Here is a 17,052-nt window from a genome sequence, read left to right as displayed (position 1 = left end):
GCATATCTTTATTAATATCTCCTTGAAGATATGGCTGAAAAATAAAACGAAAACATCATCTCAAACTAGAGGTCCTTCTGTTTCCGGGGAATGTTCTTGTGATACTGTCAGTCCCTTACAGGCTTAGAAAACACCGTAAGAAGCAAGACCCAGAAGCTCCCCAGCTACCACTTAGCTTGTAAATAGTGCATAGAGTATATACATAGTGTGAAAGTAGTTTGTTATTATTGTTTTTATATTTACTTAATGGTTTGTTTGAAAAATGTTTTGTTTTATTAGTATACATCCCATGAATCATTATATGTGGTTCAAAGTCTTCATTCAGTCTAATTTCCTAATGTTTTTTGACAGTAGAGACAACATTTCTACCAAAAAGCATCTGGACCAAATTTTATATTAGTCATGTTTTGTGCACTCCCCTACTGTGTTTTGGAAAATTTCCACTGCATTTTTGAAGCTTCAAGAGCCAAAACAACTCAACAGGATGAGTAAAGGTTCTTCTTTCACACAAATTTCCAGGTTTTTCAAAAATCACAATTCATTTTTCAGCATTTAAGCCAATTATTTATATACACAATGGTCTAGGACATAAGTAGACCTCAGAAAACAAAGGCCTAATGTGTTCTGAACATTTCCATATAAAACACTTTGGTATAATTTATCTTCTTGCACATTTGAAATAGGTATTTATAGAAGTATGTCAAATCGGAGAAAATACCCCTAGACCTCATGAGCCATGTGATTTAAACCTTTATGACCCTATGTATACCCTATGTATACCCTATGACCCTGTAATACCGACTCATCTTGTACGTACTGTACTGTAGATGTATATTACCATGGACATGCTACCTGTAAGGCCTGTGTATACTGTCCAGAGGCCACTTTATAACATGCACCTGCGCAATTCAATGTGACAACCATGCCATTAAGTCTACTTTTACGTTTATAAGGTTCAGTTTTTGTTGACATTGTCAAAAATGTGCAAATCACTTGTATGTTTGTCAATTAGGTCTGAGGTTAAAATGGCGTTGTACCAGACTTAGATTATGTTGAAGTGTTCCTAATTGTGTGTGGGAACAGCAAATAAGAAACATCTCTGAATATAATGCAGTCCAGTACAACATCACCAGACATTATGATCTCATTGCCAAAACATATAATTGAAACAACGCCTCGATGGCAGTGTCAACAAAAACTTAACATTAGAGGCATCATAAAAGTAGTAGTTTATGGCAGATCAGTTATATTTGATTGCATTATCTTGCACACATGTATCTAACCTTTTACACTTTTTTTTACAATTTATAATTCCATGCAGAGGTATCCACTTTTGACCTAGGTGTATCTATCTTGGGGTGTATCCTTGGGCTAGACCCACCTTGCCTGGTGTGAATGTGTATGACTGGTGTACGTTTGAGGTAGGTGGTGGTCGCACAGCCTCATAATTATAATGCAGAATTAGACCTTAATTCCTGTTGACCCATTTCTCACCAGCACTTAGCGGTACATTTAATCTATGTCTTTCTGGTTAACTTTATTGTCTTTGTTTAATTGTCTATCATGAGTGCTGAAAACCGGAACTTCAATTCCATATATGTGTCATGATACTTGGTCAAAAAATGTGAGTTTATCCATATATGTATTAAATGTTATTTCTGTTATGAAGTATTTTTTACTATCAATTTCTATTGGCTGCTTTATTAAGAGATGCTCTGCTGTCGTGTTGTCCCTGTGGCAATGACAAATAAAATACTTTAAACTTTGAATTTGATACCACATGCATCCATATACCGTTTGTTAAAAATTCCACATTGAAGTTATTATAAAAATCCTTTCATGCAACCCTTACTGATTGTATAGATGTAACAGACAAAGAAGAGCATGATTGTTGCTGTCTGCGGTGCTACAGAGATGTCTGTAACATACATTTGATATTCCATCCACACTCTTCCATGCTGCAACCGTTTCAATTCTGTCTCTCAAGCCCCATTTACAGTGTCCCATGAGGTACCTCCAGCAGGGCACTTTCTCTCCGTGGGGTCACTCTCTCTTGGACTGGCCTCTTGTGAAAACAACTGTCAATATGTTAATGTGAAACACCCATTGCGGACTCATCCAGTTACTCCTTTTATCCGTCACATTTCTGCACTGTGCTGCAACAACAGTGGCCATGCATGCGGAAGAGAGTGAGAAGAGGCTCTTAATAAATAAAGGTTTGTTTACTTTTTCTAATTGACTTATTCCTTGAAGATTTATCAAAAATAAAATAAATTACATTTTATTTTGGATCACATTTGCCCCCAAAACTAAACTAAGAGAAGAGGTGCAGTGAGTTCATAAATGTCCCTATTTACAGTTACATCTCACACACTGAAATAGATGTGCTGAAACCCATACTGGGTAATTGCTCCACAGACTTCATAGATTCATCATATGAGGTGAAGACAAGCCCTGTCAATACAATTAAATTTCCTTTGTTGTTCTCTGTGTGAGTTCCCCTTGTGAGCGTCGTATCCGGCTCACAAGTGTGAAGACAAACTCCGTGGCAGTTTCATGTCTTGTGTAGGCCACTGCGTCCACCTCTGGGTTGCATTCGTGCTGCTTATAGGATATCTGACTTTTCCCTTTAAACTTGGAGGTCTTTGTAGAAATTGTTGATACGCTTCCAAGGACTCCTGGAGTAAGACAGACATAGCTGCAAGCTTTTTCTAAAGCTGTTTCCATTGGCCTGTGTTTACCTGACACTTGGATTGACAGCAGAGTGATTGGAAATATCCACCATTCACTGCCGTGAGCTCCTGAGTGCACGGAAAGTGCTTTTGTAGTCTGGCTGTAATGGGCCAACTTTGAATTGAAGGTTGAGAGAAATAGCCTCACTGCGGTCGCGCACTGTGAGGAACTGACACACCACAAATAATACTCAGAAGTGGGGTCCTGATAGCATCACAGGCGCAGAGCAGGTACAATAGCATGCAGCCCCTCATTTCAATGCACTTTCACAATGTTGTACTGTGTACAATCAGATGGAGGGGAAGAAATCTAGTCGAATACAAACTCAGATTGTGTCTCAATTGTGTTGGGGTTTTTTTCTCCCACGAGTAAACAACACAAAACAACATCTTAAAACGTATTTGCTGATTACTTTTGTATTTACAAGAAAGAAAGTGCATGAGAACAAACCTGCCACAATATGGCATTATGGCAGAGTTTAGATTGATTATAGAGTCATGAATGAAATTAAAAGGTAAAAATAGTAGCTATTACACTTACGTATCTACTCAACTGGATCGGTTACCTGCAATGATTTAGCCAATCAACGTTACATACTGTTTTCATAGCAGGTCATTTTAAACTTCACCTTCCCTATATCAGCTCACATTCACTAGTCACAGCAGGCCACTGGCTCAGTTTTAAAGCCACAGCAATCTGGTTCCTTATTCTACCTTATAACGTATTTCGAAAAGCGCTATGCAGACAGGAATGCAGATGTGAAATTTGGAGAAAAGAGAGGGCTGGTATTGGTTCCCTCACAAAATAGGTATGAGGGGAGAAAAGGATGGATTGGCGCGTTCAATCGGAAATGTTTGATCTGGCTATCGACATCTGTAAAAATAAAAAATAAATAAAAATAATAATAAAAAAAGCTCAATCACTAAATTCATCAAAGTCATTTTGGGACCATGTTAATGTGCAACATTGTATGGATGCATTTTACAATACTTACAAAATTGTAGGCTATATTTAAAGACATAGGACTACAAATTGCAATACGTTCTGTAAATGGTGGTGGAACATATATGATATGTTGCGTGTGTTGAGGTTTACCACTGATGTCAGTGTTGGATTGACCTGTGGGACCATCTGAGGAGTATTTCCTGCCAAAAGTTATGTGACAGCTGGCAAGACATTTAGTGGACTGTTGATTGAGACACGGTAGGCCTACTGGTGTTGGTCACATATTGCTCCTGGCCTGGGCATAGATAGGAGTGAGTTCAAATGAGGAAGATGAATCCCATGTATAGGCAAGAATGCGATGGCATTATTGTGTCTATATCTTGTGTGTGTGTGCGTGCGCGTGTGTGTGTTTATGTGTGCACAATGTTAACTTACAGGTCATTATAGGTTTTACAAGCAGCCGTCACACTAAACAGCGCATTTTCACCGGTCAAAACAATGTGACTAAAAGTAAACAATGTAACTACAATCCGCATTGACATAAACACAAGTAGCCTACTGTAAAAATTAAAATGCATAATAAACAGGAAAAGAATCCAACAAAGGATGATTGACATGTGGACTGACAAATAACAACACGGTGTCCAAAACGAACAGCCAATCACCTTTATGGAGGACGGTGGGATTTCCTGTACGTGACGCAAATACTCCCAGTCAACACTGGAGGCCCCACCCTTTGTGTTACCTACCGCCCGTCAATCAAAATAGAAAAAAATCTGACAGTTATCATCAATTTCTACGCGTGTACAATCAATTTAATACGCTGATCATGTCCGGTGGGTTGTGACCATCAGGACTTTCCGTTTCAAGACAGGTCACGGCCATGACTGGTATGTATCTCACTCCTAACCCACGGAAGCTAACAGGCTATCGAAAGCATCCTTTGGCTAAATTAGCTCGCTAGCAGGCTAACAGGGGGTGTTTGATGGCGATAGTGCTAATCATCGCGGGCTGAGTTAGCAGTTGTAGCTAACGCTGCACTCGTTAGCTTAGCCTACCAGCGTAGCTTGTTTATATCCCCTCACAAGTCAACCCTACCTAATCTAGGCATCTCTATGTGTCTTTCTGTTTGTGACTTTGTCGTGAGTTTTCTCGCTGACTGTTACAATAGCGTCACATATGTTAGCTCTATGTGTTAGTATCAGGTTTGTTTAGCTAACGTTAGCTTCGGCTGTTCCCACTCATAGCTTTCTGCCTTCTACTACACAGCCCAAGAACAGCCGATGAAAGCAGAGGATATGGCTGCTTTGGACGTGGACAGCAGTCAAAGCGACTTTCTGCAACAAGAAGGGGACAGGGGCAATCAGGTAAGAATTTCCCCCTCGGGGATTAGTATTATGTCTTTGCTGCGTCTCAAGCGCCTGAGCGGTGCTTACTGAAGTTGACATATTTCAAACTTGGAGGGGGGTATATTACTTTGATTTGAACCTCTCAGGCAACACTTCCTCTCGGGCTGCATACAAATCCCGCCTCCTTAGACGGGGTGTTAACTCCAGCCAGATCTAAACATCACCTGGGTGTTACCCTAGTTAAAGCCTGGGGGGAGGGTCAAAAGAAAGTCCTTTAGCCCCCAAACTTCAGGCCGACCTTTACTACCAATACCCATACTTCCATACTATATAATTTCATTAAGATGCCAGAAAAAGATATAGGGCGTTCCAATACATACAATTCCAAAAATACCCAGTTGCAATCAGGTTGCGTTTTGCAGTATGCAAGTCAGCATGCCTTTTGGGCTGTTCTGACATGCAATAGATACATAAGTAATAGGGTTAAGTTCAAAGCACAAGTTATAAACAAATGAACAAATGTCCCTGCAGGAGTAAGGGCAGCTGCAGTATGTAGTATAATAAAACAGAAAAGTATGAGATTTGGAACACAAGGTGAGTTGCACTTTCTATGTGGCCCAGACTAATGGCCGCCCACTTTCTTCCCTTTAAACTGGCCCGTTGTGGGTAGGACTCTCAGCCGTCATCCCTCGACCTGCTAGCAACCACCTGCACTCAGGTACGCTCACCGTCGTCACAGGTGGACAGAGGTGCTGCCACTGATGTGGTAAGTCAGCACCTCTGCTAGATGCCACACAGAAACAGCAGAATTGAAGCCTTCAATCACAGCTGAGAAAAATTGGTGGTGGGAGTGTAGAAGCTTGCAGTTGTTTTCATGGAACTATAGGTACCGCATTTTGGCATCAAAACAGGAGAATATCTCACTGCTACAAGAACCGTTTTACTAGTCCGACTACTAAAACAGACTCAGAAAGGGGTCACGTATCCTTCTGGTCATGTGACCAGTCCTTAATTTGCTACAATGAATTTGGCTTAACCCAGTGGGCCTTCTACATTACATTTTGATAACAAATACAGTTATTACTGGAAGTACAATGTAACTAGACCATCCATATGTGGGCCAAGCTTAATCTGTATTTCAGCTTTTAATAAAACGGCAACATCAACCAAGGTCTTTAACAACTCAAGATACGTTTATGTAGGTCAAGAGATATAGTTTGATAGATTCTGTTTTAAGATTTGCTTTTGTCTTGATGAGATTGGTAATCGTCAACATCGTCAACATATATTTATGTTTCAGTTTGGGATCAAAGAGCAGGCTGAATCCAGATTTCAATAACTTGTCTTCTAAAGTTGTTGTTGACAAGAAGTTCTTTAGTGTTTATGTTTTTTTTAATGCACAGTACGACTAAATATTTCAAGATCTAATGAGACCGGCATTGACTAAAGACATGAAACTGTTTGCATTTCGACTGAATTAACCCTTTATTACTTAACTTAAAGAAGAGTGTGTAAGAATACTGTGAGGTTTCTGTCTGGCTGCACACAGCACCTGTTGATACAGTCAACACCCTTTAAAAAGCAGTCACTGTTGGCCATAAAATATCCTGTACCACTCATGACATCAGGGTCAGGTTTGCAACTCTTTAATTTATTGCAATATGTGAGAAGTCAGTGTGAACCTTCAGGACTAAAAATACCCTACAGAAAAAAAATAGATTTGTATTTGTTGTTTTTCTGGACCAAGAGAGCCATACTACTACATATTACAGCTATAGAATGTTAGCAATACTTCACATGCATGGGAAACACAAAATAGCCTCGTTTGAGATGTCGCCGTCTTGCTAAGACCTGCGCAATTATGACGCTCGGCTTGCTGAGCGCACAGCATTTTTGCAGCATTTTTGTTGTGCGCTCAGCAAGACGCGCGTCATAGTTGCGCAGGTCTGAGCAAGACGGCTCCAAGTCGAACGAGGCTAATGTCTTGCCCCTTCGCCTTCTACTGACTCAACTTTTTGCTCATTTTGTTCTCTGCCTCCTTATGTTTCTGACGCCGATTGTTTCAAATAGCACTGGTTTCTTTAAACTATTTAGCTGTGTACAAACTCTAGAAAATATATATTTCTGTAAATAATTGAAAAACAGTCGATAATTAATTTATTCATATATGGATGCATGTGGTATCAAATTCCTAATTATTATTATTTTTTTTTCTCTCTCTCTCTCCGCAGCTGACTGGGACGGATAAGTGGGAGGTATTAACCCCCACATCAGCAGCAAAGGATGAATCTGGAATGATACAGATCCAAACATCAAATGGACAGTATGTTCTTCCTTTCCAGAACTTACAGAGTCAGCCAATCTTTGTGACGTCTGGAACAGACGCCTCCTCTGCCAACTCAGTGCCTAACATCCAGTACCAAGTAATTCCTCAGTTTCAGACTGCAGACGGACAGCTGAGCTTCTCCACGTCCGGCGTGGAAGGAGCCACATTGACTCAGGACGCCACAGGGCAGATTCAGATTTTGCAAGATGGCGGCCAGGGCCTCCTTAACAACAGCCAGCACCTCATATCACAGACTGGTAACCTCCAGCAGATCCAGGGGGTCTCTATCGGCAGCTCCACCTTCAACAACCAGGGCCAGGTTGTTACAAACGTGCCTATGGGCTTGCCTGGGAACATCACTTTCGTTCCCATTAACAGTGTGGACTTGGACTCCCTGGGCCTGTCTGGTGCTCAGACTATAGCGACGGGAATCACCGCCGACGGCCAGCTCATTATGGCCAGTCAACCCGGGGACAGCTCGGACGGCCTGGCCAAGACGGATAATAATCACCTCTCACAGACACTACAAGTGAATCATTCGAATGCAAACGCCGACATCTTTGTGCCAACGTCTTCCTCTCAACTGCAGATTCCGGTGAGCGAATCGGGAATGCTGACGCAGCAAAACACTTCGCTGTCATCGATGGCGACGGATCAGAGCGACTCCAGTTCCGGCCTCCAGGAGGCTTTCATCCAGCAGACCCAGGATCAGCAGAGCATCCAGGTGTCCTCTGCTCAGCCCATCCTCCAGCTGCAGCAGGTGCCTCTTCAGACCAGCAACGGCCAGGTGGTGCAGTCTGGCGGGCAGGGCCTGCAGAACGTACAGCTCATCAACCCGGGGACCTTCATCATCCAGGCCCAGACCGTCACGCCCTCCGGTCAGATCCAGTGGCAGACCTTCCAGGTGCAGGGAGTGCAGAACCTGCAGAACCTCCAGCTGCCCACCACGCCGCCCCAGCAGATCACTCTGGCTCCAGTCCAGACCCTCTCCATGGGCTCCAATCAAGTCAACATCAGCCAGGGCCACATCCCCAACCTGCAGACAGTCACCGTCAACTCAGTGGCCCAACAAGAAGGAGACGCAGACAACCTTGGAGGTACACTAGTGGAATTTATGTAGGAAACACTACAGATGTGCTCTAAGAGCTGTGTGGGCATGTGTAGACAGTCCATGATTGACATATCCTTGACTGTACAGTTAGGTTGTGTGGGACAAATTAGTGGTCCAGTTTGTCCCGCACAACCGTTTATTTTTACCAACCTTATTGTCTAATTTACCGATTTTCTTATTGGTAAATGGATTTTGGTGATCTTGTTTAAAACTAGCACCCCTTCTCCCAGCTTTAACCTGAGCAGAGGTTCCCTTCAAACTTGATAACTTTACATACCATTAAATATTCTAATGTATTTATTTACCACTGTGAAATCTTTAAGAAGGGTCCATCTTCAGCATGTTACTGTTATGCCATTGTGTCCTAACTGTCCCTAGTTACTGCATTTATTGCACTAATACAATAGAGAAGGAATTGTCGTCTGGGTAGAATCATATGTACTGTTATATGATGGCTGAATTCCATTTAGTTGCTTGAGTTTCACTACGATGGTATTGTGCAAGTGTTTCCCACTATGACGTTAATGTCTGTGAGAATGTTCTGTATTTTTGTCTATAACATAATGACAAATGCAGAACAGCAAATGCATATTTTGCTTAGCTAACCTTAAAAATGAAATTTCTGAATTTACAATTATATATCCATGATATACATGAGAAAAGTTGTCATATTTTTTAACTTAGAAGCTGTATGCAGCAATGGCTTAGTATTTTAGATAGTTTCTGTAAACAGTCGAGACTTTTCATTGTAAACATATGTGTTTACATCAAGTGTTTGAACTGTGTGTATCCTTAAATCCACTCTCTTTTGATTTCCTATGTAATATAGTGATCAAAACATTGTTATGCAGTTTTCAATTTGAGCACAGCGCTTCTATCCATGACCTGACACTCATGTGGGCAAGAAAGTCCACAGGGTACATTTAATTAATCATCAAAGTTGTCATTGATACATTTTCTGTCAATCATTTAATTATTTTATCACTGGGCTGCTTTCTATGTAGTATTACTTTTCTGCTGCCAAGCTGTCAGTCACACACTCTAGTAAAGTAGCTCTCACTGTGTGTGAATTTTCAGAGCTGTTGTCGATTTCTTTTTTTTAACATATACACATTGATTTCCAGACATTCGGATAAAGGAAGAGCCGGACTCTGGAGACTGGCAGCTGAGCACTGACTCCACCCTGAACACCAGCGACCTGTCTCACCTCCGCGTCAGGCTGGTGGATGAGGATGATCAGCTGGGCCAGGAGGGCAAGAGGCTGCGCAGAGTGGCCTGTACCTGCCCCAACTGTAAAGAGTCTGGTGGGAGGTGAGTAAGCCTGGCTGCTGACTCTTCACACTTCATTTTGCTGTTGGCTTTTAAAATAAAATAAATGGATTTGCACCGGATTACTTAGGTGAACTGCTTCATGTGCATGCTCCACCCAGAGCACCAAGGTCCTCAAATCAACTGCTCCCGGATGTGCCCAAAACAAGGCTCAAAACCAGGGGCTATCGAACCAATCCTTTGGAATAGCTTAACACTTAAAATAAAATCTTCCTCCACTCCTGAACAGTTCAAGTCCTTATTAAAAACCTACCTCTTGTTTTTGGCTCTCCTCTCTAAATGAGAATGTGTTATCCCAGCAGATTCTACTTTTACTTTTATTTTATGATATCTTAAACATTTATTCTAATGCTACTCTTAATAAGTTATTTTATGATGTATTTGCGCATTTGTTTGACGATTTTTTTCTGTCCAGCACTTTGGTCTGCCTCGGCCGTTATAAACATCCTATATAAATAAAGTTGACTTGACTTGTACAGCTCTGCATAGGAAACACACACACACATGTCAGGACCCTAACAGCCCATACCTGTGTTTCTCAGAGGATCCAGCACGGGGAAGAAGAAGCAGCACATCTGCCACATCGCGGGCTGTGGGAAAGTCTACGGGAAGACGTCACACCTGCGAGCGCACCTGCGCTGGCATTCAGGGGAGCGACCTTTTGTGTGCAGCTGGATGTTCTGTGGGAAAAGGTTCACACGCAGCGACGAGCTGCAGAGACACAGGAGAACACACACAGGTGCCCTTTCTCTGCTCACTCAATGTTTGCACACCAGGAAAACAGCAGTAAAATCCGTAAAATGTGTTTATTTATTGCCCTGCACAGTGTGAGTCACCAAATAAATGATTGGGTTTGTTACCTTCTGGATTAACATGTAAAATGTCGGGTTAGGATTGAAGACTTTTTTTATAACCATATCCAGATTCACAACAGAGTTTAAAGGGTTTGTTTTGATCCTTTAACACCACATTATATAAAAACACACTACAAGAGATGCTAGTAGTGAGCTGTAGCTTTCAGAGGTGACAGTCTTTTTTAAATTAATTGATTTTCCTTTGATTCTGAACATGCTCATATCAGCTAAACTAATATATTTTTTATTTCAAACAAATATTTCCATCTGTCCTCATGGGGTAAAATGCACTAAGAGATGTCATATACCACCAGGATAGACCTTTGAAAGCAATATGACCACTTCACACTTTATAAACCCTTGCTGTATCAATGCTTGCTGTACTGGCTCAAGTAGCATTTCATTGCCCTGCTGGAAATTGATATTTACAGTTAGTTTCACATTTTATTTTGCAAGTGGATAATCAATAATACTATGTTGCTAATTGATGATAATTGTAATCAGTCATAATGTATCAATTGGTCAACAATTAAGTTCTAAACGTTCTCGGTGAAACGTTATTTTGACCCTCTCTAAATATTCATAGTCAAACTATTTTTATCTTTTTTTAAATTGTATATATTTTTTCTCTCTGGCAGGAGAGAAGAAGTTTGTCTGCCCCGAATGTTCCAAGCGCTTCATGCGGAGCGACCACCTGGCCAAGCACATTAAAACTCACCAGAACAAGAAGGGCGTGGTGAACACTGGAGGTGCGGTGATGGCCTCCATGGAGTCTGCGGGCTCCTCAGACAGTATCCTCACCACGGCAGGCGGCACCACGCTCATCCTCACCAACATCCAGCAGGGCTCCAACAACGCCCAAGACATCCTGGCCAACGCAGAGATCCCCCTCCAGCTCGTTACCACAGTAGCGGCCAGCCAAGTCATGGAGTGATTGGCCATTCCCCCCTTATGAACTTCTGCTACAACCTCTCTCATACTGTATAATCCTACCTGCATTTTTATCCCAAGTTTTTGAAGAAAAACATAAAAAATTAAAAATATATATATAGCTATATATATTTTTTATTTTTTAACACAGAAATAGTCCATGTCCAGTTTTTACTGAGGTATAAAAAAACTTGTAGTGGAGACGTTACAAAGATTAAGGTGGAAAAAGACATTGCAGTAAACACACACAAGGAAATGCCTTATTTTGTACAAATATTGTGTAATTGAAAATGTAGGATGCCATTATGTTTTGAAATCTACTTGTTTTTTGTTTTGTATTTTTCACACAAATTATCGGTAAGTTGAGCTATTTTCTCCTTGCCTTTTTTTTCGATGGTATATTCTTATGATGTCCTTGGTAAGCAGCGTTGGTTCTGTATTCCTCTGAGTAAAGACTTAATCTCACGACAGAGCTAATTTTATCCATCTGAGGCAATGTTATTGCTTATTTCCAAGCAAATGTATTATTTTCTGTTTTAATATTATGCTTTTTTCAGTATCCTACTTGCAGTCAGTCTGCTTGCTAATAAGCAAGTCCTTCTATCTCTATGAAAAAAAAACTTTGCTCACACCTGCTACATTTTGCAGGTGAAAATCCAAACAATCAAAATTTTGTTTTGTACTTCTTGAACATAAATTGTTGATATGATACACATTATTTGCTTGTTAAGTATTTTGACTGAACAGCTATTTATATATGGCTTTGCATAGAAAATGCATTTGTGATATTAAAAAGTCCATGATATTTCAAATGGCTCCATTATATGTAATTCAAATGTGTTTTTATAAAACCTTTTTGAGGGGACTTCAAAAGTAAAAAATTAAATAAATAAAATACATGCATTGTTAGAAAAAAAGCCATTTTGTTTGGAGGCGATTGCCAAATTTGACTTCAATCTCAGGGTGACTTGTGACTTTGTGATATGAGTAGGGTAAATCACCCCCTGTAACTTCTCGGGCCATGGTGGGGTGTTGTGAAGAAAATGTTATTTGATGGACCAAAAGCTGAGGTGAATTAAGCTGTCACCATCTAAGCTCCTTGAATCCTATGTCAGTTTTTACTTTTTTTTTTTTTTTTTTTTTTTAGAGAAACATCTTTGCAGAATTATTCACAGGTTTCTTACTCAATCAGTCCTATCACACAGTCGGAAAGTCAGTGTGTTCCTGAAATCGGTACTCTTCTAACAGCACTATTCTCATCACGGTTATCTTGTTTGTTAATCCTATTTTGTATAAAAGATGTTTTGTATACTTTCCCAAGAAACTGTGCTTTATATTCATTTTCAGTAAACGTACAATGTTTCTGTCTTTGTGTTGATTTTTTTTTCTTTTAACTGTTTGTTTCATTTTGCTTATCCATGTCTATTATGTTTTTTTAATTTTATCTCACCCCATCCACCCAACTGTTGAAATGTTCAATTGAATACACGTATACGCTGAACAGTGAATTGTGGTGGCATATTTAATTAAATTTTTAATTTCTATATATATATTTTACTTTTCTTTCTTTCTGACAATGAAAATGATGCCATGTGATAATTTTTCCTACCGTGGACACGCTGTCCTCTTCAGGAGAAAGATAGCGACATGCTTCTGAAACATTCGAAGAGCATCTGTATATCATGTACTAAAACACTGAAGGTTTCTTCTCACTCGAAAATCTTCTGTATAAATATGTCAATATAACATCAATATAAATCTTTGTTACACTTGAATTTTTCCGTTCATTTTGCTTTTTCATTTTTTTGTATGTCACAAGGTTGAACAGTGTGTGCTTTCTGAGAGCAGCTTGATATGCCATACTAAAATGACTAAACATTAGACAATTTTGAAGTTTTTATTATACTTAATGTTTTGCTTTATGTCATTCAGCTAGGACATTCATCCCCCCCCCCCCAAGGCTTACACTCTGGGTTAATAGTCCAGTAGATGTCACTACAGCCAAAGGATCGGGCCCAGAGGTATGTTTGACCCCTTGACCTTCACCATGTAGCGCTGCTAAGATAAAGGCACAAGTCACAAAGGCCAATAGGGAGTGTGGACCCGCAATTAACCACAAGTTAATGTCACACAGAAATGTCCAGAACCGGGAGTACTGTCTCATGACTTTGAACAAACCCTATACAGACAGACGCATGAGCCATAACTGGTTTGTATCACCTAGAGGCATGATTATTTGAGTAAATAATCAGGAAATAATCCTTTTTAAATAAGCTCATCTGTCCTGTTTCTGACTTTAAAGTGATCCGTATCACTATCGTTTGTCAAAAAATAGGATAATTGTCTAATATTTCGACATAATAACCTAATTATACTAACCCACGCACGCTACATCCCTATCTGTACCTCTAACACTAAATGGGACATTTTACTAATTAGGTGCTATTGCTTTTTCTTTAAAATGAGGCTTCCTATAGCAGTATTGGCGAGTGAAGATGAATTCTAGCCTACCTGGATATAGTGCCTGTGAACATGATTAAAATGGTATTCTATGAAAAGCTTTATCAGGTGAATCAGAGTGAAAAGCTCATGCTTTTTTGAGTCTTAGCCAATTTGCTGAGAACGAGTCAGAAAATGTGGTCTGTAACGCGAGAAAAAGGCTCGTCCGTTTTGTCATTCCTTCCTTTCATTTGCATAATTTAATGAATCAAATTCATTGTAATGCAATACCAAGTGTGCCAGGAACATAGAATGACAGTTTGAGTTAATGAAATGTGTTAACGGTATCATCATTTACTTGTATGTTAATTAGTCCAATTAATTTCCCCTGCTCGGTAATCTGAATATTGTAATAATCTTTGCTCCCCTGCAGGAATGAAATCTGTGATACACAGACCTCTGGGACAATCTGCGTGGAGGATCGTGGTTTATCCAGTTGAAACGTGTGGCAGATTTGAAAAACGTGAGTGCTTTGAAATATTTCTTAGTTCTGAGATTCCGGAATATTTCTAGGGAAAGGGGCGGGGGGGGGGTACATTTTTGTTTACCAGAGGTTGTGTATGGTCTACCTTCAGCTTTTATGGTGCAAATGACGAACAAAGTTGGAATATATTGAAGAAACGGAGGGCGCTTGTCCGGTGCCAGAACCGGGATAACTTTGTCTTGCTTGACAAAGTGCCATTCCCTCGTAACATCGAGAGGAATGGTTCCTCTGGCCATTGCAGATAAAAGCTGCCATCAGTGGGTGATCCTCCCCGGTAGGTTAAAGGGAGGCAGAGAACGAGAGAGAGAGTGTGTAGCTGCTGCAGCGTGACTTTGTCGCACTCTGTCATTTCCACTGACCACCTTGATTGGAGGCCAACTTTGTCAACAACAAAATGTTACATCTCTGTGTTAGCGTGCTTACATGTGTATGTCAGCCATGGCCTGTGACAAAATGTTTTTTTAACCCAGTAAATGAATCTGGAGAGGTAGCTTCAGTATATAGTTATGAAATGAAAAGAAACACTGATGCCAGAGAACTAAAGATTTGTTTGAGGCAAACATGGTGGTTACTGTGTACACTTGTTGTTGCTGAAGTTGTTCGATCATTATGGGCAGCAGATTTTGCAAAAGAAGAGTGAAACATAATTCAACATGAGGCCTATTTCGGAGAGTAGACGGAAAAGCTTTTTCCGGTAATGTGGCTTCTTTATTGTATTTTTTTTTGATAGGCGAGTATCATTTCGAATGGCGCTTACGCCAGAAGTTGTTTGTGTGTTTTTTATTGTAGCAAATATCTTTGGATGTTCCAGCTCAGTTTGAATAGTGGTGTAATTTTACATGGTGCTCAAGTTCTCTTCCAATTCATGTGCGAAATGCATGAATACAATAAGGAGAGGGGGCCCAAACACTGTAATCATGCAATAACATTTCCCAACTGTATGTGTTGTGTGATAGAATCCAAAAATGCTATTGGGATTATGGTTCTTAACCATTGGGAGGTAATGTGAACTGTTGGCAGAAATGACTTATTTCATTATACCATCCCAGATATACAATATTCTCCAGTGAGTAGGCTGCTTCTTCCCTATCTCAGCCCAATTTTGATCAGTTTTCCCCTGTTGCTAAAGGAAAGGCATGCAATTTTGCAAAGTCTCTATTATTTTCTTTTCTCGAGGAATCAACAACTTGAAAGTACAGTCAGTGCGATGAATTGTCAAGGTTCTGCTGCTGCATTTATTCACTATATCTTTCTTCTGTGAAACCAGAAATGTATTTAATTTCCTCTTGGAAGTGAAGATCACTCTTACCTATATGCTTAATATTTTGTCTGCACCAGGGTACTAATGCTGTTTTTCTCTTAAGCCATTTGGAAAGTGTTGCACACGTGTTTCTACATTCCTGACACATTCTTGTCCTTGATCAACTGCAGAAGGCAGACAATAGCTCAGATCATTTTCCCCCTGGCAGGGAAACACAGCATGGATCAACTCAATAACCTGATATTCTCTGTCTACTGAATGTGGCCAATTTAGCAGAAGGTCAGCGGCGCCTTTTCTCTCTTTTTTTATTTTTTATTCCAGAGCCAATTTGGTGACCTCCCCCTGTAGCCCCAGCAGGACCAGCGGAGACAAACAAAAATGGCCGAGGCTCCAAAGTGTTCGTGTTGACATTGCGGTTAGGTGTGTGGACTTCTCAAGGTGAACAGAATGATACCTGGGGTGGGACAGGAGGGGGGGGGGGGGGCTATTATGCAAAAACCCCAGAGCCGTCGTCCAGAAGTCCCATGCTTGTGGATTTAGATTTTCACTCATCTTTGTGGCAATCATTCACGGTGTCAGGGTGGATGTTTAAATTTAAAGATGTACGCCGGGTAGAAAAGTATGGTGTACGTGTATGTGCTGGCCGTGGCTGCAAATCATCTTCCATCATCCTTTCATATGCAGAGGTGCCATTCACAGCTTCAAATTAAACACGCTTGTTTCAGGGAAATTATGGTCTGACTCTGTGTTCTATTTCAGGAGGGAGGTTGGAATTCAGATATGATCAATCTCATCCTTATTGTAAAATCTGTCTCTCCTGCTGCTTTGCATTTACTGTATGTATGTTTTTCACTGATCCGACTGGGAAAATGTAATCGACGACAATGAGACACCTCCATCACATTTTCCCGAATTATGTTGTTCTTTGTACTCCTACACAGTATGTGTCTGTTTTTTTTAAGTGAGTAGACAATTGCGTAAAATGATGTTGAAATCCATGAGAAGATTAGGAAGGCACATTTCTTTAACCGGTGCTCTCAGTAGTCGTATTGTTCGCTCACTGTACGAAACAACTCTTTTGTCTTTATCCTGCGCCTCAAGGTCAAACATGACAAAGGCTTCAACTTCCCTCTAAATTGTTTTGAGGAAAAAAACTGTACTAGTGTGGGCTCAATATTTTTCTTTTGCTGACAGGAGCTAACCTTTCGGTGTTATTCAGCCCCCATTGAAA

General features: G+C 40.5%; 1 protein-coding gene across 3 annotated transcripts; it reads left to right on the top strand.

The window, feature by feature from the left end:
• Positions 1-4,430: 4,430 nt before the first annotated feature.
• sp3a (sp3a transcription factor) lies at positions 4,431-13,335 on the top strand. Of its 3 annotated transcripts, none has more exons than XM_080037611.1 (7): positions 4,431-4,568; positions 4,948-5,045; positions 5,707-5,793; positions 7,259-8,450; positions 9,589-9,775; positions 10,336-10,532; positions 11,286-13,335. In XM_080037611.1, the coding sequence occupies exons 1-7, from the start codon at positions 4,562-4,564 to the stop codon at positions 11,579-11,581; spliced, it is 2,064 nt and encodes a 687-aa protein (XP_079893737.1). In that variant the 5' UTR covers positions 4,431-4,561; the 3' UTR covers positions 11,582-13,335. The 3 variants fall into 3 exon arrangements, with proteins under 3 accessions (XP_079893737.1, XP_079893738.1, XP_079893739.1); XM_080037612.1 differs by having other exon boundaries at positions 5,698-5,745; XM_080037613.1 differs by lacking the exon at positions 5,707-5,793.
• The last annotated feature ends 3,717 nt before the right edge of the window (positions 13,336-17,052 follow it).

Source organism: Ammodytes marinus (genome assembly GCF_949987685.1).
Source record: "Ammodytes marinus genome assembly, chromosome: 12".
NCBI lineage: Eukaryota > Metazoa > Chordata > Actinopteri > Uranoscopiformes > Ammodytidae > Ammodytes > Ammodytes marinus.
This window is presented reverse-complemented; position numbering and strand designations above follow the sequence as displayed.